The sequence below is a fragment of the Kogia breviceps genome, chromosome 19 (assembly GCF_026419965.1).
Source record: "Kogia breviceps isolate mKogBre1 chromosome 19, mKogBre1 haplotype 1, whole genome shotgun sequence".
Classification (NCBI taxonomy): domain Eukaryota; kingdom Metazoa; phylum Chordata; class Mammalia; order Artiodactyla; family Physeteridae; genus Kogia; species Kogia breviceps.
The window spans coordinates 43,400,426-43,425,379 of NC_081328.1; the positions used below are offsets into that span (position 1 = coordinate 43,400,426).

The window sequence follows — 24,954 nt, forward strand, 5'->3', positions numbered from 1 at the left end:
CCCCCGGCAGGAGGCCGCACTGGCAGCCCTCCCATCCCCCAGCCACAGTGGCCAACGAGGCCCCCATCAGGCACTGTGGCTCTGCGTGCCAAAGGCACATCCGACCCAGGACTCCGAGCCTCTCACCTGGACTCCAGCAAAAATCTCACTGCGCCTCTGTGTCCATCTTCCCTCCCCCACCCGCCATTGTAAAATTTGTCTCACTGGAACATTTCCTTCATGTCTAACTGCTTAACAACTTGGTTGTCCATCAATTAAATCTAGATGTTCAAAATGGCACCTGAGGGTCTTTATCATTCCCTTCTTCTCCCACCTGGCCTCTCCCACCCCCCAGCTCAGCCCCCTGCACTGATTCCACCATCAGCCTTTGCCTAAAGTGCATGCCCCGTTTGAATGCTTGCCCTCCAAGGCCTGGCTTGAAACTGGCCATTGGACCATCTGCAAAGCTCCAAGCCCACCAAGATGCTCAGTAAAATGTGGTCCCCTCCTCTCCCTCCTCTTCAAGAAGCCTCTTTCAATAAACCTCACCCCATCCCCATCTGCTTATTCTATTGTATTCATTTTCAACAGTACTCAGACACTTTTATCAGTGGTCACTTGCTAATAGGTGGTTTTAAATCTGTTCTCTTCCCAGGCAGTGCCTGTATGCTGAGAGCTCAAGAAAGCACCTCATTGCATCTTTCTTGTACATCACTCTGCCAGGACCAGGTCCTGGATGGGCTTGCCACTAGAAGTTCTGCATGGGCACTGGGGTTCAGCTGGAGGGCACCTGGTAAGGATGGGCAAGAGGTCTAACCGTACCATTGCCGGAGTCCAGCCCAACGGTCAGGTCAGGAAAGAGACCTTCAGCAGAAAACCACCTGAGGCCTCTAACAACCCCTTCTGCGCCACCCACCCCGACCCCCCATGGCCTGAGAGAGACCACGTGGCAACGTGCGGACTGCCCTCTGGTACCGGGAGCGGGTCTGAGAAGGGCCGAGGCCACAGGCCATTGGGACAGAGCAGAAGCTCCTCCAAGAAGTCCTGGAGCGGGACTCCCGCCCAGCTCCGCCCCCTAGGAGTCAGGGCCCCGCCCCTGCCCCGTTGAGTCCGGGAGAAGTTGCCCCCGCCCAGCCGCCGCCGCGCGGCTTCTTTCAGCACCGCGGCGCGGACAGCTCCCGAGCGGCAGCGGAGGGGCGGAGGCACGGCGAGCGGCCGGCCGGGGAGGGCCGAGGAGGGCAGCAGAGGGTAGACGCAGGCGGGCGGGCGGGGCACGAAGCCCCGCGGCCCTCCCCGGGGGCGGTGCCCGCCCGGAGCCGGACGCTGCGGAGCCAGAGGACAGACGGAGACGCAGGGAGCCGGGACGCTGGTGGCTCCAGGCAGAGGCCGCAGCCGAAAGATGCCGGTCCGCAGGGGCCACGTCGCGCCCCAAAACACTTACCTGGACACCATCATCCGCAAGTTCGAGGGCCAGAGTGAGTGTGTGCGTCGGGTGGGGGCATGATCGGGAGCCCTGGTTCGGTGGCCGGAGTGGCCGGAACCCTTTACTAACTTCAGATAGAGCAGGGTGGGGGGTACCTGCGGCTGAACGCAAAACCCTTCCCTTTAATGTCCCTGAAACACCTTCTCCCCCAGGGAGCCCCCGCTTACCTCCAATGCCGCTCTCTCTTCTACAGCACGGTGGGCAGAGAGCAGTGCTCCCCTCCACCCCTGAGCTGTATTTTTCCCCTTCCAAGCCCTGACCTCCCCTTCTATCACTGTACCGCTTCCCTCTTGAACCGCCCCCCGCCCCACCCCCAAATTCCTTCAGAGGTTTCCTTTTCGCCTTCCTTTTCACCTCCTAACCCTAGCCACTCTGGTTTTTCCAGGAGCTCACCCAGGCCTGGCCCCGGTCTGGTCACACCCCTTTCCCTGCCTCCAGGAAGCCTTGGGCCTCCCTCCCTCTTCACGACCCCATTCATTCCTGCCCTGGTCTTCCCACAATCCCCAGCCCTGACTCCCTTTCCCTCACTTTTCTAGTCACTCTCCTGCTTCCTGCTCCTGACCACCCCCTCATTCCTCCCAGGAGTCCCCTGACCTTCCCCATGACTCTGGCCTCCTTGGTCTTCCCACCCTCCCCAGACCTGACCTCCCCTCCCCCATTCTGATCACCGCTCTGCTCCCCCACCCAGATCCCCCCCTGACTGCTCCCAAGAGTCCCTATGATCTTTTCCCTCTCTGCTGCTTGATCCTGGTTGCCATGGGCTTCCCACCTTCCACCCCAGGTCGTAAGTTCCTGATCGCCAATGCTCAGATGGAGAACTGCGCCATCATTTACTGCAACGATGGCTTCTGTGAACTCTTCGGCTACTCCCGAGTGGAAGTGATGCAGAGACCGTGCACCTGCGACTTCCTCACAGGCCCCAATACCCCACTCAGTGCTATGTCCCGCCTGGCGCAGGCCCTGCTGGGGTCTGAGGAGTGCAAGGTGGACATCCTCTACTACCGCAAGGATGGTGAGGTGCCCTCAGGCCACAGGTTCTGCAAGGCAGGCTTGGCCCCTCTCTTGTCCAGACAGAGTGGCCATGGGAAGGGCACTGACCCAGGGAACCAATGGGCTTGGGTAAATCTTGTCTCCTCTCTGGGCCTCTGTTTCCTCATCTGTAGGGTGAAGTGATGGACACTGGATGAAATGCCTTCTGAGGTCCCTTTCAGAGGCCAGGGGCCAGGCTGAGCCACCAACTGGTCCTGGCCCCATGCAGGGCCTCCCGCACCACCATCCCTCCCCCGTGTCCCTGGTCTCCTGGCTGTCCACTCTGTCACTGTCAGCCCCAGCTGTCAGGCAGCTGGGATGGAAATTAACTTTTACTCATCTCCGTCTGCTCTGGGGATTAGGGGAGGAGTCACCCCCTCAAGGTCTCTGTGGCCAGGCAAGGCATGGGGCAGCTGGCTTGAAAAGAGTGCTGGGTCTGGCTCACCAAGCCCTAGCTCCCTGGGGAGATGGGGTCTGGAGTTTGCCATGACCTGGAGGCTCATCCTGTTTGGGATGTTATTGCCAGCCCAAGCTTACCGCAAACAGAACAAAAGCGTAGGTCAGGGGCTGAGGATGAAAAATTATGGAGCCCTTTAAGACCCTCCCCCCAGTGCTTCACTGGATCCGTGAGGGGAGGGAAGAGAGGAGTAGGAATTAGGATCCTGAAAGCCCCTTTGAAATCACCTGGATCAATGGCCCCCCAGCCTGGTTCTGCATCAGAATTACCTGGAGCTTGTTTCCCAAAACACACCTTCCCTAGAGAGAGGCTGACTCAGAGGTGTGGAGTGAGGACAAAGCAGGTGTATTTGTAAAAATCTCCCTGGCAGTTTGGGTGTTTTGCCAAGTTTAGGAGCCACTGGCTTAGATAAAGTCCTTCATTTCATGGATGAAGAAACCAAAGCCCAAGAAAAAGAAGGGACTTGGCCAAGATTCTACTGCTTGGGTCCAAACTGGGACTGGACCCCAAATCTCTGGATTCTTCCCTCAGAGATATCTGGTCTGAATAATCCCAAGAGGGGAGAAAGGAACCCAACAGCCTCTGTGTTCGGAGGCAGGACTTTGGGGGAAGGAAGCCCCAGAAGAGGGCCCTCCCTGGGGAAGAAAGCATGAGGATCACTGGAGTGCAGGTAAAGGGCAGGCACTGGGGCTGAAGGGTGCTGACAGCCCGGTAGCAGGGGCCTCGTGTGTGTGTGTTTAAGGGCTTCCGGGTGCTTCTTGGGCAGGTCCTGGCTGTACCTCTGGCTGTCCCCTGCTGCTGCCACCCTTGTGAATGGGGTAGTGATTAGGGGACTAGGAAGAACCTGGCTTAGCTTGGCAGCACTCACAGGGTTAATGAAGTCAGAATATTTTTAAAAGCTGTGACTTCACATCATTGCAGAGAGGAGATGACCGTCAAAGGAGTGAGAAGGGTCCCAGGGGAACAGGGTGGGACAGCAGGAAATGATAGCAGACAACAAGTCCTTCTCTGTCCCTCCCCTTGACCCCAGAGCTCTACCTGGGCCCCAGAGGGGTGAGGACTGACCACAGACTCCCAGTGATGTCAAATCAGAGCTCTTAGGGTTTCCTCAGCACCCTGCATGTGCCTGGGCAGGGGGTAGAGGTCAAGGCCAAGCCTTGACCCTCACATCAGGACTCAGGTCTTCAGAACCCTGCTGGGGTCCTCTAGCAATCAGAAGGGTCCCTAGAGACCTAGTCTTGGAGATTGTCCCTGGGTGAAAATGAAAAATTACCCACATACCTGGTGCCCCATAAATCCCAGTCTACTCCCACCCCCACCCTAAGCCCTTCCCTGTCCTATAGTCCAAGGCTTTGACCACCTGGACCTGCCCAAAATTGGCCTGAAACCCAGAAAGGGGAACCTCCTGGCCTGCATTCCCCGAAGGGAAGGATGTAATGCTCAGATAACTTATGTTCACCTTATGGTCCACTCTGACAGCATGATTGTTTTTTTATCATATTCACATACATCTTACAGTCCTGCCAGAGGGCATCCTAATGGTGATTTCTTCCCTCCTCAGGATACCTCTTCTCCCCCCTCTTCCACTGACTCCAGGGAGGTGAGAAGGGAAGGGGTCCTGGACAGAATTCTAGCTGATTTATGGTCCTCTTTTCATCTAAAGGGGCAATCCACTGACAGTTCTCCAAGTCAAAGTAAAAGGTCTATGTCCATATATCTCCACGTTGTGCAGCTGTGTACAGTTGGGCTCAAAGAGGCCAGGGCATTTGACAGAAATTACCCCATGAGACAGGGCTCAGAGACCCCTGAGAAACTGGCTCTGCCGCCATCTGCCTTCACTGGGACAAGTAAGAACCTAACAGCTGGAAGGCATGGGGATGGCCATAAGACTAGAACGAACGAAAGTCTGCAGGGAGGGATGGAGAGCACTCAGATCTCCCCCCCGACCCGTGCCCCTACTGGGGACCTGCCAGAGGGGCCCATCCCTGCCTGCCTTGGCCAGACCCTCTTCTCTGATGACCCCAAACCAGAGAGTCCCTTAATCCCCAAGCCTGGGGCTCCTCTAGTCCTCAGCTCCAGATCAGGAGGCTAGGGCAAGGGCTGAGGTCTGAGGTCCCAGTGTTTTCTTTACACACACCCATGAATGTCAGAAGGACCGAGTTGGGAGGCGGTATGGAGCAGCCGCCCTCTTAGTGGCAGCTTTTGTGGAACCAGCTCCTCCCTGAGGGCTCACCACATGCTGGATGGGGGTGTGTAAAGAGATGGGGGCAATAGACAACAGGGAGGCTCACAGGGGAGGGGCGGGGACTATAAGAAATTGAAGGAAGCCACACATCCGAGACACAGAGAAGAGCGGAGAGCAGTGAGGTGTCCCAGGGGGCAGACACGCCTGCTGCCCTTGGTCAGAGAGGTGACCGGGAGGAGTCCCCGGAAGGGAGAATGAGCGCAGCCTGTGGCCCCCCATCCAGGGAGGGGGCAACACTAGGGTGACCGCACTCACCCACTTCCGGTCACCCGGACACAGTTGCTCATGAGCAAGGATAGCTTAGGGATCAGGAAAAGAATGCTCTGAACGTGTCCAAATCCCCACAGCCTCCTGTCTCCACCACCCCACAGGCAGCAAGCATGAAGGTCAGGCATAGGGTGTCAAGCATGGCCCCCTTCCAGCCCTCACTGCTCTGATGGGCTCTGGTCTTTGGTCCATTTCCAGCCTCAGTTTTCCAAAGATAGCATCAGTGGGTACAGACGGGGCCTTGGCAGCCCCTGGCAGCATAGAGCCTGGAGGCCCTGCCCTCTGCCCAGCTCTGCTCTCTTCCCGCCTGCTCCCAGGCCAGATTTCTGCAGTGCCAGAGAGAGTGAGGAGATAGTCTGGCCTTGGGGGCGGTGTCTCAGGTCACTGGCCAAGGAGGCTTCCTGGGTGAGTCCCCGTAGCCAAGCCTCACCATGCCCCGGGCTGACAAGAGCACCAGGCTGTGGCCTGGGAGGCAGGCCTACAGCACTGCAAGCCCAGGAGTGGGTCACAGAGGCAAGTGGGTAGCCTCTCCTCGGGGTGGATGTCTCCCATGGGGCCCAATGCAGCAGCTGGCAGATAGCTGCCTGGTGCCTGGTGCCTGGGAGTCCGGGAATCTGATCCCGGAGATTCCTGCTCCCAGGGAGGAAAGTGGGAGGAGGATGGGGGCAGCTGGGGGAAGCGTGATTCTAGTGGAACCCAAAGTAGTAATAATCCTGTGAGCTAGCCTCCCACCCACTCACATTTACACACATTCTTCCATTTACTCAGTTAACAACACCTGGAACAGGTGCTGGCAGCTGGCAAATGAGACAGACACAAACCTGCCTTCTGCTAGTCATTTTACCTGAGGTCCCTGCCCTTAGCATCCTGACCCTTGGGCCTGACACCCACCAACACTTTGAACTGAGGGACATGGGATGACTGGGTACCATGGAGGGGGGCTCACAGGGCATCCAGCCAGCCCACAGACTGGACTCTGGGGTACAGGGAAGTTTTAGCTTGTTTTGCTCCACTCACCTATGGGAGGGGGAGTGAGACCCTGGAGCAGAGAAAGTGGAAGAGTGGGGTCAGTGGCTGGGTCTGGGCTTCCTGAGAGAGCGGGGAGAGTGGCTGGAGGGCCCGTCCTGCCCCCACCCTGCCATCTATCTCCCTCTCCCTCTCCAGACTCCAGGCTACTGCCCTGCCTGCCCTGTCTCCACCCCCGGTCCCAGCACCAGCGCCTCTGCCTTGAGACCGTGGGCCCCTTGCAGGCCTGGAGCAGCAGCCTGGCCTTCATTCCAGTGTCCTGGCCCCAGACAAGTCCCCTCCCCTCTCCAAATTGTTATGTACTGAGAGCCCAGGGCTCCCCGCTCCAGGGCCCCAGCCAGCCCCAGCAAGTCAGTTTCTCAGAACCCCAGGCTCGGCGGAACAGGGGTCCGTGTGTGCCCTCCAGGGATCCACTGGGTGCCACCACGGAGCTTGTGGCCTCATGTGCCAGCTGGCTCAGTGCCCAGCACTTAGTATGTTCTCAACAGTGAGTTCCTTCCAGCATCAGGGGAGCAGGACATCTTTGTGAGACAGGAATATGGGAGCTGAACCCAGGGCCAGCCAGAGAGCTACATGGGGATAGAATGCCCGACCTCACCTCCCCACTTAATCCACCCCCATCTGCTCGGCTTTAATTACAGCAGAAGTGAACCTCAAGGTTAAGCCCTGAGCTGAGATCCGAGTGTGGACTTGGGCCCAATGCTACATTATCTTCTAATGAGAAGCTTAGCTGCTCTCTCCACCTCTGCCCTGTGGGTGGGGCACCTGCTGGGCAGTGTCACCAACCCTCTGCCCAATAGCTCTGGTCACTCGGCAGGCCTCATCACCCCCCACGGCTGCTCTTAACTTGACCTTAACCCAGCTCGCTCCCTAGCTTCCCCAGGCCCAGGTTCCGGCAGGAGAGGACCCCTCCAGTGACCACCCCCCCCCCCGTGGTGTTTGCAGCCTCCAGCTTCCGCTGCCTCGTGGATGTGGTGCCCGTGAAGAATGAGGATGGAGCGGTCATTATGTTCATCCTCAACTTTGAGGACCTGGCCCAGCTCCTGGCCAAGCGAGGGAACCGCAGCCTGTCCCAGCGCCTGCTGTCCCAGAGCTTCCTGGGCTCCGGTGAGGCGGGGAGCAGGTGGCAGGGGAGGGGCGGGGAGCACCTGGTAGAGCAGTGGGTCCCCCAGCCCTGCTGCTCTGACCCCAGCCCTGGTTTCAGAGGGCTCTCATGGCAGGCCGGGTGCACAGGGACCTGGCATGGGCAGAGTCAAGTACAGAACCATCAGCCAGATCCCGCAGTTCACACTCAACTTTGTGGAATTCAACCTGGAGAAGCACCGCTCGGGCTCCACCACAGAGATTGAGATCATCGCACCCCACAAGGTGGTAGAGCGGACCCAGAATGTCACCGAGAAGGTCACCCAGGTGCGGCCTGCAGGGCAGGGTGGACGGGGCTCTGCTGGGCCTCAAGGGTCCCTTCTCAGGCCCTGGGCTGGACTCCTCCGGGGCTGGGCTAGCAGAGGGAACCAGCCTGCCCAGCCCCCTTCTGTCTGGTCTGAGCTCCAGACCTCTTGTCCTGCTGGAGTCTGATTCTTTAGACCTAAAGACCTACCCCGAGGCCACCACCCTGATGCTCAGCTCCCAGAACCAGGGGAGGGTGGGGTCAGCAGAGCCTGTGACTAGTGCCACATCCTAGGCCTGGAGGAGCTGGACCCACCCAAGGCTCCTCCAGTCCCAGAGAAGGAGAAGCAGAGAGGAGAGGTGTCAGGGCCACACTGAGAAGTAGAGGGGGAAGCCCCAGCCCTGCTCCTGCCCCTTGCCTTTGCGGCGACAGCCAGCCCCCACGGCGGGATCCTTCTGCAGTCCAGGCAGAGGGGAGGTGGCATCTTCAGGTCCCTGGGGATCAGGCCCGAAATGCTTCCCTCCCCACCACCCCACCTTGGCCAGGCCAAGGCGAACCCCCCTGGGTCCTCTGTTCCAGCTGACCCCAGTGTCCCTCCTCCTGGAGCCTGATGCCCCAGTCCCTAGATGACCATCCAGAGGGAAATGCAGAGGGCCGTGCCCAAGGTTCAGGTTCCCTGACACTAGCCCGCTCCGTGACCTTGGGCAAGAGGCCTTACGCCCTTACTGGGCCCCAGAGCTCCCATCTGGAGGAATGAGTTGGACCGCACCGTCTCTGAGGACTCATCTGACATTGAGTGTGCTGGCCCCACGAAGCACTGAGGGCTGCCTAGGCCGGAGATGGGCAAAGGGGCTGCAGGGAGAGGTAGGCGCCACTCCAGCTTCCCCTGAGACTTTGCTTCCTGAGTGGATGGGAGCAGCTCTTTTGCCTCCCTGCCCCTTCCCACCTGAGACACTGTCTGTGCCAGAGCAGATACACTAGAAACTCCTTGTGCCCCAGCCCCTCACCAAGCACAGGAGCCCTGGGAAAGGACCCCAGGTTGCGGGCTGGGCACTTGGAGGTCAGACAGGGTGGCCAATGGCCTGGGAAGCCCAGCTAGCTGCTACCCTGGGGCCCTCAGGTTGGTGGTAGGGGCTATGGGAGCTGTTGGACTGGAGAGTTGCCTGTGAAGCCTGACAGAGCTGGCTGGGGCCCGTGGTCCCTGCCCGCACCCAACTTGTCCTGCCCCTTCCCCCTGCCCCAGCCCCTGTTTGCTTTACTAACCCACTGCCTGTGGGCCCTAAGGTGGGGAGGAGCCTGACAGAGCTCCCGCTGGCATGGCCCAGAGCACGGAAGTCACACCAGCCTCAACCAGAACTCAAAGGTTCTAGAGGGCTGTGATCCCACACCTGAGTTCCTAAATCCTGAGGGCCCCCTCGGAAGGGCCTCATGCTGGCCTCAGAGGCAATGGGAGACTATGGAGGTCTGTGGTGGGGGAGATGGCACCCCTATCTGGAAGCCCTGAGGATGTACACTTCCTCGGGTCCCCCTCCCCCCAAATTCTGACTGCCTCCCTCCCACTCCCCATGCTCTGCTGTTTCATCCTGGCTGGTCTTGAGCAGCCAGGGGCAGAGGTGGCCATGACAGCCAAGCTTTCAGTGCTAGTTTGGCCCCTTTTAGTTGAGCCCCCGTATGGACTAAGTGCGGGGCATATGAGACGGACGTGCGGGACAAGGGATCTGCAGCTCTAAGTCAGTGGGGGACAACTGGGTGGTCAGGGTGTTTACAAGGAGCAAGGAGAAAATTGAACAAGGTGGTTTGAGTCTGTGCAGGGTTAGGGAAACTTCCTGGGGAGGCAAAATGGAAGCCGAGGCCAAGGCTGAGCTGGAGGTCACCACAGGGTGGGGACCCTGTGGCCCCTCGTGGGCCTTGGATGGCAGATGGGGGACTGTCTGGTTGGAACCAGCCCTTGGGTGGATCTTCCTTACTGTGATCCTATCTGCTAACGGACCTGGTTTGCAAGGTCAGAACCTTACATGGTAGGTTTTCTTAAACCAGGACCACCGACAGGGCCGTATCTGGTAGTGCTAGGCAGGGGGTGGGACGTGGTCCATGAGACACCCCTCAGGCCCCATCCTCGTCGGGGCAGTGTCTGACATGGGTTGAGTGGGGAGGAGGAATTATCATGTAGAACGGCATGTGCCATTGAGACACACCGGCTCATTTACTCACAACAGCCTTGTGGAGTTTGTTGTCCTTTGTCATCCCCTTCTGCCAGTGAGGGAACAGAGGCTCACAGAGGTTAAAAAACTTGCCCCAAGACAGACACCCAGCAATGTCTGACCTGGGATCAACCTGGGAGGTCTGGCTTCAAAATGCATGCCTTCCTGCTGCCCCAGCTCTTTGTTGTGTTGGGCAGCTGGGCAGAGCCTGGGTATATTGGGCTGGGCTCTGGTGATCCTGTGTTGGCCATAGGCTCGGAGGCAGGGTTCACGGGGGCAGAGCAGAAGGGCGTTCAGCTGAATGTAATGATCAAAACCCCCTCAGACATGTGAAGTAGTCAAGGCTTCTGGCACACAGGACCTGTCGAGGGCTCAGATCAGCTACTCACCCCCAAATGTGGTTCTTTCCACGGAGGCTCTGAGGGTTGGCCCCAGGGAGGGCCCTCACTGGTCCGGGCTCCACAGGGCCCTCAGGAATGAATGAAGAGGCTATTTTGGGGGTGACTTGTTCCCATCGGGAACCTGACCACTGGAAATTTCCCAAACCCACCAGAGAGGACTGATGCCCCGCCCCCCGCCCCACCACCCTCTCAATCTGCCTGAGCCTGGCCCTCCCCTCTCCCCTCCGCCAGCCCTGTCTCCACCCTCTCCAGCTGGCCTGTTTGGGAGGGAGTTTATGAGCTTCAAGCCTGAGGTCACTGTGGGACAGAGCTGCACTCCTCAGCTGGAACCCCCCTCCTCTCTGCACTTCCAGCACACCTGTCCCCTTAAGAACTTGCCCTATCATACGCGCACACCCCACCTTTGTGTCATCCCCTCTCCCCTGCACAGCCCCGATTGCCCACCCTCGCCTTCCTAGGCCCCAGCCCTGCATCTCCACCCCTCCCAGATCCGTCTCACCAGCGGCGGCCACCTGCTGACCGCCCCACGGTCCCCACCCCCAGGTGCTGTCCCTGGGTGCGGATGTGCTGCCGGAGTACCAGCTGCAGGCGCCGCGCATCCACCGCGGGACCCTCCTGCACTACAGCCCCTTCAAGGCCGCGTGGGACTGGCTCATCCTGCTGCTGGTTATCTACACGGCCATCTTCACGCCCTACTCAGCCGCCTTCCTGCTCGGCGACCAGGACGAGCCTCAGCGCGCGGACTGTGGCTACAGCTGCAGCCCGCTCACCACGGTCGACCTCATCGTGGACATCATGTTCGTCGTGGATATCGTCATCAACTTCCGCACCACCTATGTCAACGCCAACGACGAGGTGGTCAGCCACCCACGCCGCATTGCCGTCCACTACTTCAAGGGCTGGTTCCTCATCGACATGGTGGCCGCCATCCCCTTCGACCTGCTCATCTTCCATACTGGCTCCGATGAGGTGAGCAAACCCCGTTCAGGCCAGCCGCTGTGGCCGTCCCCTGTGCCCCAGCCCTGGGTGCAGAGAGTACCTGGCATTGGGCACCTTTGCCAAAGCAAGTGGTGGTGGCAAGGGGGGGGTGCCTCAGACATCTGTCATCTCCCAGCTGAGCACCCCAGGCCTGGGTGCCCTCCCTGTGCTCCAGAATCCTGCCCCTTCTGGGACGGGCACTCCTTTGCCCCAGCCCCTCGTGCTGGCTTCTAAACCACACTTACCCTGACGCTAGCAAAGGAATCTGCAGGCTGTCCCTCCATGCAGCCTGACCCCTCCTAAGCCCCAGCCCCTCCACTATGCCCACTCTACTTCTCATAGCTGATGGGAGGGCATTTTCCTGCTCTTCTCGTAGCTTCCAGTCCCACTATGTCCTTTTGACCCACCTCCTTGGGATCAGCTTTCCACTCAAATCAGCTCTGCCTCTTGTGTTCCATTCAAGCCCCAGTCACCCAGCCTGTCCAGCATGGGGTGTCCATCGTGACTACCTGCTCCCATGACCACCCACTCCTAGCAAATCTATCCCCAAGTCCTCCCTCCCACTTTCCACCCACACTGCCCCTGCCTGCACACTAAGTGGCCTTCTTACCCACCTCTGCCCCAGCCCCACACCTGCCAGCCTCAGCCCCTGCACACAGAGGCCAGAGCGAGTTTCGAATTACTGTCTGACCCTGTCCCTTATCTGACCCAGTCTTCAGAACTTTCAGTGGCTCCCCAGTGGCTTGGAATAAAAGCTGAGCTCTTTGTGGGCCCTGCGGCCACAGCAGCAGCCCCTGCCCACCTTCCAGGCTCACTCCTCACTCCTCCACCGTCTTCTGCTCTGTGCTCCGCTGCAGCATCACCCTTGGTTTTCCACGTGGACTGTGCCCTCTCTCACCTCCATGCCTTTGCTCATGCTGCTCCCTGTGCCTGGAGTGCCCTTTACCTCTCCCTCCTGTCTGCCTGGAGACCCAGCCTCCTCTCTCAAGACTCAGCTCCTGTGTCACCTCCTCCAGGAAGCCTTCCCTGCCCTGCCGCTGCAGACTTGACCTCCCCTTCCTCTGTGCTCCCCATAGACTTTTGTGCGAGCAAACATAAGGCTATTTTGAACTCTACACTGAGAGCTCCTAAGGCCCTGCACTATGCCCCACTGCCAAGAGCCTGGCCCAAAGCAGGCTCTCCGTGTTTGTTGAATGACTATGTGACCACATTCGCAAGTGAATAAACGTGGTCTTAAGCACAGCCTTTCAAGGGCTGACCCCCAACTCTGTGGCCCCCTCCCTACCTCTCCAGACCACAACCCTGATCGGGCTGCTGAAGACGGCTCGGCTGCTACGGCTGGTGCGTGTGGCTCGCAAGCTGGACCGGTACTCTGAGTATGGGGCAGCGGTGCTCTTCCTGCTCATGTGCACCTTTGCACTCATTGCACACTGGCTGGCCTGCATCTGGTATGCCATCGGCAACGTGGAGCGGCCCTACCTGGAGCCCAAGATCGGCTGGCTGGACAGCCTGGGAGCACAGCTCGGCAAGCGCTACAACGGCAGCGACCCAGCCTCGGGCCCCTCAGTGCAGGACAAGTATGTCACGGCCCTGTACTTCACCTTCAGCAGCCTCACCAGCGTGGGCTTCGGCAACGTCTCACCCAACACCAACTCTGAAAAGGTCTTCTCCATCTGCGTCATGCTCATCGGCTGTGAGTGTCCCGGGCCTTACCCATAGAATCCCAGTTTCAGTTTTGTAATGAGATATAACAGAGTGTGTATGATAGGCAAATCCTAAGTTTGCAGCACAATGAACTTTTGCATATGTGTACACCAACGATACACAGCATTTAACACCCATGTAGCCCTCGCCAAATACCAGGGATGATCAGGACAAGCTACATCATTTTCAGGGCCCGGTGCAGAATGAAAATGTGGAGCCCTCAGTTAAAAAAAAAGTATTAAGAATTTCAAGACGGTGACAGCAGAGCATTAAACCAAGCCCAGGGCCCTTCTTAGCACAGGTCCACGCCCATGAAGTATTTAGAGATGTTAAAGTCCACAAAAACAAAAACAAGGGGAAAATGGGTGAAAACAAGAGACCAAGAATTTTCCCTTTATTATATTTTTACAACTTGAAAGAGAAAACCCATCTGAACTAAAAAAATTCATCGCCCTAGTTTCTTCTTCTCAGGAGTTTGGCCTCTGGGCCCAGGAAGCTGCCAGGGAGGAGGGCAGGAAGCCCAGGGGTCTTTGTCCCCCATATGCCCTGGTGCCGTCCTGGGCACTTGTGACTTTGCCCTGGACAGAGGGGTCCCTGGCTGGGGGATACCAGGGAGAGGGAGGAGGCCTCCCTGGAGCAGGCCCTGAGGTGTTGTGGCCTGCTGGGGATGCTCAGGAGCTCACCCCCAACCCCACCCCCGGCCCGTATCCCCCGCTCCCTGCCCCAGCCCTCATGTATGCCAGCATCTTCGGCAACGTGTCGGCCATCATCCAGCGCCTGTACTCGGGCACGGCGCGCTACCACACGCAGATGCTGCGAGTCAAGGAGTTCATCCGCTTCCACCAGATCCCCAACCCGCTGCGGCAGCGCCTCGAGGAGTACTTCCAGCACGCCTGGTCCTACACCAACGGCATCGACATGAACGCGGTGAGCCCCCGCCGCTCTGCCTGGGCTGGGGCGGGCGACCTAGCCCAAGTCCCAGCTCTGGCTAACTCCCCGAGGGAGGCCAAGGTCCTGCGGGCGCAGGGCATCCCCAGAGCCCTCCCCACCCGTTCCCCCAGCCCCACCCCCGCCCCGGCCGCGCCCCCGCTGGACGCGACCGCCCATCTCGCAGGTGCTGAAGGGCTTCCCCGAGTGCCTGCAGGCCGACATCTGCCTGCACCTGCACCGCGCGCTGCTGCAGCACTGCCCTGCCTTCCATGGCGCCAGCAAGGGCTGCCTGCGCGCGCTCGCCGTCAAGTTCAAGACGACACACGCGCCGCCCGGGGACACTCTGGTGCACCTCGGCGACATGCTCTCCACGCTTTACTTCATCTCCCGCGGCTCCATCGAGATCCTGCGCGACGACGTAGTGGTGGCCATCCTCGGTGCGTCTGGCGGGGAGGGCTAGGCCAGCGTGTGGGGTGCCCTGCCTGGAGCAGGCCATTCCCAATGATGACGGTGGCCCCTCCTGCTGACTTGCCATGTGCAGAGCGTGTGCCACGGGGGAACTTTACACCCAACTCACTCAAGCCTTAAAGCTAACCTCTGCCACAGGCCCCATTTTCCTGATAGGGAAGTTGATGCTCAGAGATGTCTGGTGGGTGGACAAGCGGGGGTTCCAGGGCTATGGGGCTGACTCGGAAGTCCAGGCAGCTTCTGACCTTCTCCCACCCTTGGGAAGCTCAGGGTGAGAGGGCGAGGGTTTGCCTCGGACGGAGGGGGGTCCCCAGTCTCGGTGCAGCTGCAGGGACAGCTGGACACTTCGGAGGAAGGATACGAGCATTGGACAGGGGACAGGTTTGGGGCACACACAGCCCCTGCCACTTACGTTGGGCAGGTCACTGCAGCTGTCTGAGATGATGCTCATCTTCCTTGCCTTTGCCCTGACTTCAGCCCACCCCAAGTCCCTGCCCAGGCCGTCAGCCTCACCCTCCCCTGCTCGCCATGGCCGGGCTCTACTCTAACCCCTCCACCCCGTCCTCTCCCTCTGGCCTGCCCTCGGCTGGTGTTCGCCAAGTGTGGCGCTCCCTCTCTTCTCCCGTTACATCCTCACCTGGGCCGGCTCCTTGCTCCCTTGATCTCAGCCTCACCTATGCCACAGGGACCCCCAGAACTGTGTCCCGGCCCCAATCTCTCCTTAGAGTGGACTACTGCATGTGTTCTTGGGCATGGCCACCCTTATATTCCATAGGCAGACCAAACAGCACATCTCAGTCTGAAATCATCTGCCCTCAAAGGCAGCTCCATCGGCCTCCTCATCACTGTGAACCTTCCGTTGCCTGGGCTAGAGACCTGGGACTCAACCAAGGAAGCACCCTCCTCCTTTCTGCCCCGCCGCCACCATCCAGGCAGCCACGGAGGCCTGTGTGTTCCCCTCATTAATCTCTCTCTGTCCCATACCTGTCTACTTGTCCCTGCCTGGGCCCACCCCTCCTTGTGTCCTTCCTGGGCAGGTGTCAGGAGCTCCTTTCCCGTGGCCCTGAATCTGGTCTACTGCCATACTCCATCTTCCACCTTCTGCCAGTGACCTGAAATTCACATCTGGCATACTCCTCTTTTGCTCAAAATCCTTCCATGGGCCCCATGACCCATGGGACAAATGTAAACCCCTGTGCGTGGCATGCACAGCCCTCCCCATTCTGGCCACCTTAAGTCCTGCCAGCCTCCCCCCTAGTAGTTCACGCTCCAGCCGTACAAACTAGTTAGTTCTGTAAACCTGCCCATCTGTCACACCTCTGTGCCTTTGCACGTGCTGCCACTCTGTTCAGAGCACATATCTTGCACCCCTGCCTGGCAGACCCCAGTCATCCTTCAATGCTGAGCTCAAACACGGGCTCCTCTATGAGCCCTTCCCTCAGTCTCAGCCAAGCTTAGAAGTGCCATCCATGTGGGAGAGATAATAATTATTATTAATAATTAAGAAGCCAGTCCAATTTAAGTTTTATTTAGAGACGTGAACTCCTCTCATTTTGTCCTGAGTGGAAATGGACATTAGGTCATAATCCTTCATCTACTGGAAAACCATCACTTTATAATGTTGCCCAGATTTCCAGCTTCTTGGGTTTCATATGTGACCCTGGAGGGTCCCTTCCTTCTCCAAGTCTCAGTCCCTTCCTCTGTAAATGACCTTTTTTCCGGTTCTCTTGGGGCACATGTCTTGGCCTCTGTCCATCGTTGTGCAAGCAGTTAGTACCTCCTGTGTGGTATGGCCAGGCTGGGGGGCTGGACTTTCCTGTGGGGAGTGACCATCCAATAATTATGGTCCCTGGCACCCTGGCCCTGGGCTTTCTGCCCCCAGCCCCGACTGTGCCACACGGACCACATGCTGCTTCCTCCACCCCATTGCCTTTTTCCAGTCCTCCTAGAGTCTCACAACACAGCCCCCACTTCACTTGCTCTGTAAGCCCCCCTCTTCCCCGCTCCCAACCACTCCTGGTGTAACGAGCCTCTCCCTCCCCCACAGCCCCATTGCTCTTGGCTCTTCCCTGTTCTAAGGCTCTAGAGATCATTCTGTAATCTGTCTCTCTGGGATTTGGGGGGCTCCTTGTGCATGGGACAGCATCTTATTCATGTTTACGTGCTATGGCTAGCACGGTATCTGGCACCAGGAGGGCCCGATACCCTCACCACGTGTCCCTGTATCCAGCCCATGTCCACCCTGTGTCATCCGTCCCTCCCAGTGCCTTGCATCCACCTGTCTGGTGCGTCTTGCTCTCCGAGCCACTTCCTCAAGCATCACATCTGCTTCTCTGGACAGCCCAGGGGGGCAGACAAGGCAGATATGGTTATACCCGTTTTAGAGATGAGGACACTGGGGTCCGGAGAGAGGAAGTGACTTCCCCAGACTTCCTCTGCTGGGGCCATGCTGGTCACTTGACCCCACAAAGGGAGCAGGAACATGAAGAGAGAGAAGCCTCAGGCCCTCCCCTGGGGGGCTGGGTACTCCTGACCCTGGGTCCCGTCCACTCTGCAGCACTGCGGCAGCCCGGAGAAGAAGAGATTGAGCAGGGAGCCTCTAGGGTCCCTACTGCCCACTGTCCCCTGGGTGGGGGTGGTAGGGGCAGTTCCAAAGAAAGTGGGAAACAGGAGGGGGGAGTCTAATAGAGGATGGTCCCGAGGGGCCTGGAGATAGCAAGGAGCCCCACATGCTGGGGTGGCAGGGGTCTCTGCAGCACCCCTCAGCCAGCACATCCAACCTTGTTCCCAGGCCCCAGCCCAGAAGGATCCCTGAAGTGGGGTGAGGTCATGGTTAAGAGGTCCTCAGGGAGGCTCCTCAGAAGAGAGCTTGGAGCCAGGCCCTAGAAAGACCCCGCCCCTCTGGCTGGCAGGAAAGAATGACATCTTTGGGGAGCCCGTTAGCCTCCATGCCCGGCCGGGCAAGTCCAGTGCAGACGTACGGGCCCTGACCTACTGTGACCTGCACAAGATCCAGCGGGCAGACCTGCTGGAGGTGCTGGACATGTACCCCGCCTTCGCAGACAGCTTCTGGAGTAAGCTGGAAGTCACCTTCAACCTGCGGGATGTGAGTCCGGGCTGGATAGGCTGGGTGGGGGGTGGCCCTCGGCCAGCTGGTAATGGGCAATGGCCAGTCAGCTGGCTGAGAGCTTGGCCTGCCTGGCCTAAGGGGATCCATCTGGCCGCTTCCCTTCCTTTCAACCTCCTCCTGCATCCTTTGCCATAATTTCTTCCGTGCCTACCATGGCCAACATAATGCTAAATATGAAGGTAGCTACCAATTATCGAGCACCAACTATGTGGTAAGTGCTGGGCTCCTTTTACATGATCTCATTTAGTCTTCTTGCAAGTGGTGTTATTATCCCCATTTTCCAGATGAGGAAACTGAGGGTCATAGCGGACAAATGACCAAAGCTACACAGCCATACAGTAAGCCATATAGTCAAAGGCGCAGCCAAAATGGGACTCAAGTTTGTGCATCTCCATAGCCCGGGCTTTTCCCACCACATCCTACCAAGCTGCAAGGGGAGGTTGCGGGGCGGGGGTGGCGGTGTCTGCCATCCAAGAACTCACAGTGCCAGGTCCCAGAGGTATAAACAGTAATAGAGCAGTCTCTCCTCAAGTTTATCACTCAGTGCAGGAGATTATAATAACTTAGGAAAAAGAAAGAGCTGCATAGTTGAATAACCAAGGAAGTCTCAAGGGTGTGCGGGGAGACCAAATATTTGTGGAGCTCAGGGTTGCCAAGGCGTGGGGCAGCCAGTACAGAGTGGAAGTGCCAGGAAGGGTCTGTATGGAGGAGCGAGTCTGGAACCAGCCAGTGGGAAGGTGGGGGCAGGCACACCTGGCAGGGGCAGCAGCAGCTGAGGCCCCTATGCTGAGCCCTCCACCCCCAGTGTCAGGAGGAGGGGTCCTGCTGGCCCAGCCCCACACCCAGCTTCTGGAGGTGGTGCTGAGGCAGGTTTACATGCTCTGGACAGCCCTCCCCACCCTGTGCCCTCTGCTGTCCTCCCCTTCCCCGGTCTGCCCCCTTCCCACCTGGTCTGTCTAGGGGACATCTTGTAAAGACCCTGCCTTGGGGGAGGTCCAGCAGCCAGGAGCCATCAGGTGGCCCAAGTGCTCAGTGGCTGGACTCCAGGGCAAGAGGCATGTGATCCCCATGGCCTGGGATATCTGCAGCCCCTGGGTACCCCCAAGTCTCATGGTGCCAGGAAGGTGGGCTGCCAGGGGCGCTGCTGAGGGCACCCCCTGAACGGACTGGGGCTTCCAGACCCTGTCTCCTCAGAGGAAATCTCCCCGTTGGCCCACGCTGAAGGCAGGGACACCAGGGCGTTGGGGAAAAAGGGAGGAGAACAGTCCCCCTGTCTCCCTCGACCCCAACCTTGCTGCTCAAGGCGGCCTCTCGCGAGACTCTGTGGGGGTCTGCACGTCTCCAAGCCCCTGTTCATCTCCTACCCACACGCACAGGAGAGGAGCTGCAGGGAGCACAGTCAGTGAGCCCAGCCACCTGCCACCACTTTCTCACCTAGTGGCCACAGGGCCACGGGGCGGGGGGGGGGAGGGGAGGGCAAAGAGGCCCTGACCTGGCTTTGGTCCCTGTTACTTGATGCTCTCGTTCTCCACAAGGCAGGTGGGGGTCTCCAGTCATCACCCCAACTGGCCCCAGGCAGCCAGGAACACCAAGGCTTCTTCCTCAGTGACAACCAGTCAGGTGAGCAAAGCCAGCCCCCACCAGCCCCTCCCCAGCCCGAAGCCCCTGCTCAGCCTCCTGCCCCTTCTCAGGTCCTCCCCAACCTGCCTCCCCTGGGAGAGACCTCCCCAGTCCCCTCAGTGAGTGGAGAGGGGCTCCCTCCCTAGGCTCAGTGCCGGAGGCCCTTGTACCCTTCCTCCCCCTGTGTCCTCAGAGCCTGAGTGAGGGCTGCCCTCAGGGGTAGATACCGGCCAGCCCCCTGGGGCTCCACATCAAGGCACCAAGGGCACTGCTGGGCGGCAGCTCCCTGGACAGTGAGGCCAGGGCTGGACGTTCCCACCCAGCCAGCCACCCACCCCCGCCAGGCTGGGGCCCCAGGCCCCCTCTCAGGGCTACAGCCTTCTGGGTCCCAGAAGCCAGACCTCTATGGGGGCAGGACCTCGTACTTCAGGGCACCCAGGTAAGGAGATCCACTCCTCCCACCCTGTGTTCCCATGGCAGTTAGGGGGAGGGGCCCGGGCTCTGCTCAAGAAGGTCAGGCCTGTGGAACCGGCTGAACCTAAGCTCAAGTTTCCCTCCCCTCCCCTCTCAGATGCATCTGGCCTCTGGCCTGAGTTGCTGCAGCAAGTGCCCCCCAGGCCAAGTCAGAGCCCCTCAAACCCTCAGGGAGACCCAGACTGCTGGCCTCGGGAGCTAGGCTCCAGGCTAGAGCAGCTCCAGGCCCAGATGAACAGGTGAGTGACCTGTGGGCCACGGATGGGGGCAGCCACAGAGGGCAGGCCCAGTGGCAGCCTAGGCACGGGTGCCCCCTCCTGGTGTCTCAGGGACATCGCTGGGTGCCCCATGGGCTTGAGAATGGCCAGCCCCATTTAGCTGCAGACCTCCCCATCCCTGTCCCTAAGTGCACTTCCTTGGATGGCTTGTCCCAGCAAACCCTGGAGCACGCCAAGGAGGACTTCTGGGGAGAGGGGGATAACCTCATGCAGAAACAAATTCCACGGACCCTTGGAAAGGGGGTGTAGCCTGTGGATGGCAGGGCTGTGGTGGCAGAGTGAGGGCTTAGGGGCACTAGAGTCCTGGGTTCAAATTCTGGGCTCTGCAACTTACCAGCAATACTGTGGACAAGTTACTTAACCACTCTGAGCCTCAGTTTTCCCTTTTGTGAAATGGGGATAACCAGAATACCCACATCAAGCTTCATTATGAGGCCAGAGTATCTCTTTGACAGGCACCCTCTGGGAAACAGTGTTAAGGAGAGCTAAGCCTTAGGCTGGCTTCTTGTAGCCACGGGGGTGACTTCCCTGGTCACCAAGGCAGTGCATGCATGTTTGGGTTACCTTCACCTTTCCTAAGGTGCATCAAAACATCTACTTACGTTCTTTCCATAGTACCATTCTGTCAAATAAAGTAATTTGGTTACCCACCCCCCTGCCAAAAAAACCTTCATTAGGAGGACTAAATGATGTATGCACCGTGCCTGATCACTGTTATTATCAGAGTCAGGGATGTGCTAAGGGGGATGTGGGCAGGGACTGTGGATTATAGCAGGGAAATAGCAGGGACAGCACGCAGGCTACAAAATCGAGAGCTGCCCTCAGGACCTAAACTGCTTTTGCCAGCCCCAGCCCTGACCCTGACTCTGCCTGTGGGGTTCTGCCTGGCAGGCTGGAATCACGCATGTCCTCAGACCTCAGCCGCATCCTGCAGCTCCTTCAGCAGCCCCCGCCCCAGGACCACACTGGCTACATGCTGGGAGCCCCTGCCTCCGATGACCTGGCCTTGTCCCCTGCAACCTCAGCGACTCAGAGTCCAGGAACTAGACTACCTCAGGGCGACCTGCCCCCTGCACAACAGGTAAGCAGCTGGGGAGATCCCCAGGGGCTCGCCTGGAGGCAGCAGCATGTCTTCCCCCACCCTTAACTTGGTCTCAGTGGGTGTCCGGCCCAGGGCCTTGGTGGTCCGAGAGCAGCTATGGCTTTTGCTGTCCTCCTTTGTCTGAGTCATGACAGGCAGCCTGGACAGGCGGTGACAGAGCCCAGACTGTGACCAGGGACCCCACATCTGGGGCAAGGGCAGCAGGACACAGCCCCTGCCAGTTCCCATCGCTGAAGTCAGGGTGGCCTGGGGAGGCTCCCCATACTGCATGCCTCCCTCTTTCTTGCCCCTCCCAGGCCCCCAGTTATGGTGACCTGGATGAATGGAGGCCGAAGCTGGGGAACTCCTCCTCCAGGATGCTGGCCCCAGCCACAGAAATGGACAAAACCGCCACACTGTCCTCGGAACAGAAGCAGCCCGAGGGGCTCCTGTCACCCCTGGCCTCACCTCCGCATCCCCTGGAGGTACAGGGACTTGTCTGTGGTCCTCGCTTTCCCTCCCTCCCTGAACACCTCAGCTCTGTCCCCACATAGCTGGAGTTCCAGAGACATGGCTCAGATCTTGGATTTGTGAGGAGCTAGAGCCACTGTACCCCAAGATAAGAGACACCAGGAAGGAACTGAAGGTGGGTGAGGTGACAGTTAAGGATTTGGGGGAGGCAGACAGCCTGTAAACTGAAAACCATTTACCTAGAGTAGCTACAAACTGCCAATCCAGGTGACCCAAGATGGCTTGGGCAAAGAGGCTCAGGACTTCTCCCAGCCTCCCGCAGGACTCTATTTAGACAGCAGGCCTGGTGGAGGGTGGGTGAGCCTCAGGTGTAGAGCTAGCTTATGGGACAGAGAGCTCAGTGAAGAACAGAGACCTTTCTGATCTACTGTGTGAGAGCCTTGCTCTATGCCAAGTACGATCACCTCCCAGCTCAGAACTCTCCCCCACCACCCAGCCAGCCCCCAAGGTTGATCAAGACCTCCTGCCGAGAGCCTGTGAACCAGGTGGAGATGAAAGTGTCCTCTGTAGTGGACACATCAGGGACAGAACTCCAGCCCTCAGCCACTCTGCCCCCGACGGTTCTGTGATGACCTTTGGGACCCTAGTGGACAGTAGAGTGTCTCAGAGCTAATAAAGTCTGCACACTTCATGCTGGGCTGGGTGTGTAACTTACGTAGGGTCATCAGGTCCTTGATTGTATAACTGACAGCTGTGATCTTCTCCAAGTCCCTCTCCCAAGGAGCTGTGCGATGGGGACCTGAAGGTGGATCCACCATGTTCAGGAGTCCCCGGAGCAGGGGGCTTTTAGCCAGGCTGGGGTGAAGGGAAGCAGAGAGGCACTGGCTTGGTGGCCATAGGGAATCATGACAACAGCCAACACTTCCATAGCATGCAACCTGTGTTAGGGGACACCGTGCTGACTGCCCTGCAGATATTAGTTCATCAACTCTTTACAACAACTATATGGGATCAGTATTATTATCCCCATTTTAAAGATGAGGGATCAGAAGCAGAGAGACACTAAGCAAGAGGGGAAATTCTGAGGTGCTGGTACTCTTCTATTTCCTGATCTAAGTGCTGATTGCATGAATGTGTTTCAGGTTGTAAAAATATGTGCACTTCTATGTGTAAACTATACGTTGATTTAAAAAACAAGAATATTTCCCAAAAACGTATCAAAAGGAGGACATAATTTCAACCCAGATGGTCTGGTTTGAGAACATGTGCAGTCAGCTACTCCACTGAAATGGGCTGTTGTCCAAAAAAGTCACTGGTCCTGTCCTTTTGCAGTACTCCCTAAAAGAATTTTGAAAATGTATTTCCCCCTCACACATTTTTAGTTGACATCTGAAGTATTTCATGACAAGTTAAAATAGTTGAAGAGGACAGGACTTCCCTGGTGGCGTAGTGGTTAAGAATCTGCCTGCCAATGCAGGGGACATGGGTTCTGAGCCCTGGTTTAGGAAGATCCCACATGCCACGGAGCAACTAAGCACGTGCACCACAATTACTGAGCCTGCGCTCTAGAGCCTGTGAGCCACAACTACTAAGCCCGTGCACCTAGAGTCCGTGCTCCGCAACGAGAAGCCACCGCAATGAGAAGCCCACACACAGCAATGAGGAGTAGTCCCCCACCTCGCCACAACTAGAGACCCAACGCAGCCAAAAAAATGAATAAATTTTTAACATAAATAAATAAATAGTTGCAGAGGACATAATTTCCAGTGTGTTGTAAATATTGACTTTATAAACTGTTGCATTCATATCAATCTATTTCAATCCAAATAGCAGTGATTCAGAAGCCGATATCATTCATTTTAAAAACAGGAGAGCAAGCTCTTCTTTAACATAGTTCCTTTTTCTCTGCTCATAATTTCACTCTATTCCATCCACGGTTTATCTGACATGTAGTATATTTCCATGCTTGAAAGTCTATTATTAATAACCTCATCATATCTGTTTGCAAAACACGCTCGCTGCAAATAGAGAAAGCCCGCATGCAGCAATGAAGACCCAATGCAGCCAAAAATAAATAAATTTATAAAAAATAATAAAAGAAATTTTTAAAGTAATTGTAACCTTACTAAAGCTTTAAGGGTTACACTTATTAGTACTAGGTTTTTCAAAACAGCATAAATATCTCTTTAAATTTTTATAGAAACTAAAATTTTATTGGATATACATCTCTTACGAGGGAATTTTCCTCTCAATTAGTTCATGTGTATGGATGAATATTAATTTTTTATTAGAGTAAAACAGAAGCACAGAGAAAACTTGTTCACATAAAGAAGTAGATAGTACTACAAGGGGTTTGTTATATATAACAGTGTCACTCAATTCTTTGAATTCTTTCTGAGCTGTGTTCATCACATTTATCATTAAAAACTATATCTAATGATATCTAACAATTCAATCCTCCTTTAGTTTTGTTGAAAGCAAATTATTGGAAACCATTTAAATTATAAAGAGATGTTACCTAGGTTCGGACCCTTCTCCATTTCAAACTCAAGACACAGATATAGTATTTGGGGCTAGATTAGCATTTGCCTTGGGACCCTCGGTGGGGAAAAGATGGAATGGGAACTAATAAAAAGTGAGAGCCACACTGGTCGGGCTGCTGCCTGCTGAAGACCAACCCTAGAATTCAGAGCATTTCTGCAGGGGCCAGGATAGGGCAGGAAAGCCTGACTGTAGCTGGCCTGGCCCTGAGTACATCGGCGTGTCGGCGTGTCCAACGGTGTGTTCGTCTTGGGGCACTGGGAGAACAACATTCCGGCGTAACGGGGGCGTTGGTATGACGGGGAATTACGGTGGTTCCCGTTTGGTGCAGGCCAGGCAGCCAGGCCGCGGAGCTCAGTGCCGAGGAATGTAGCAGGCCCTCCGGTAAGGCAGAATTTTCTTTTTCACATGACAGAGTGGAGAAGCCGTTGGAAATAGCAGCTGCTGTGGGGAAGTCAGAGCAGGTCGCACAAGAGCTTTCACGCTCAGACTTGACCTAGAACTTGCAGGCCTGCAAACCAGCACGCTAGATTCTATTGCACCTACGCCCCCATTCACCCGCACTGTCCTGTTATCTCTCTGACTGACATCTTTGTCAGCCAATGACCTTTGGGGCTGTGAAAGCGCCTGCCCCCCTGGAGTTGGGCGGGGCAAGTAATTGGAATGATAAACACCTACACCAATAGCAAGGAGGTTTCAGAAGCCCCGGCACAATAGCCAATGAGGACAAGGAATCGTTCGAAAGGACGTGTCAGGCAGCCAACGGCCGGCGCCGCTGCCAGGTTCGCGTAGCTTCCGTTCCGA

General features: G+C 57.3%; 1 protein-coding gene across 1 annotated transcript; it reads left to right on the forward strand.

The window, feature by feature from the left end:
- The first annotated feature begins 1,293 nt into the window (after positions 1-1,293).
- On the forward strand, positions 1,294-22,299 carry KCNH6 (potassium voltage-gated channel subfamily H member 6). The gene is made up of 13 exons (XM_067022144.1): positions 1,294-1,454; positions 2,244-2,474; positions 7,432-7,593; positions 7,691-7,896; positions 11,019-11,444; positions 12,747-13,146; positions 13,885-14,084; positions 14,272-14,524; positions 17,468-17,661; positions 19,221-19,305; positions 19,877-20,018; positions 20,949-21,138; positions 21,456-22,299. Exons 1-13 carry the CDS (start codon positions 1,379-1,381, stop codon positions 21,690-21,692), a joined length of 2,802 nt encoding a protein of 933 aa, XP_066878245.1. The 5' UTR covers positions 1,294-1,378; the 3' UTR covers positions 21,693-22,299.
- Positions 22,300-24,954: the final 2,655 nt, after the last annotated feature.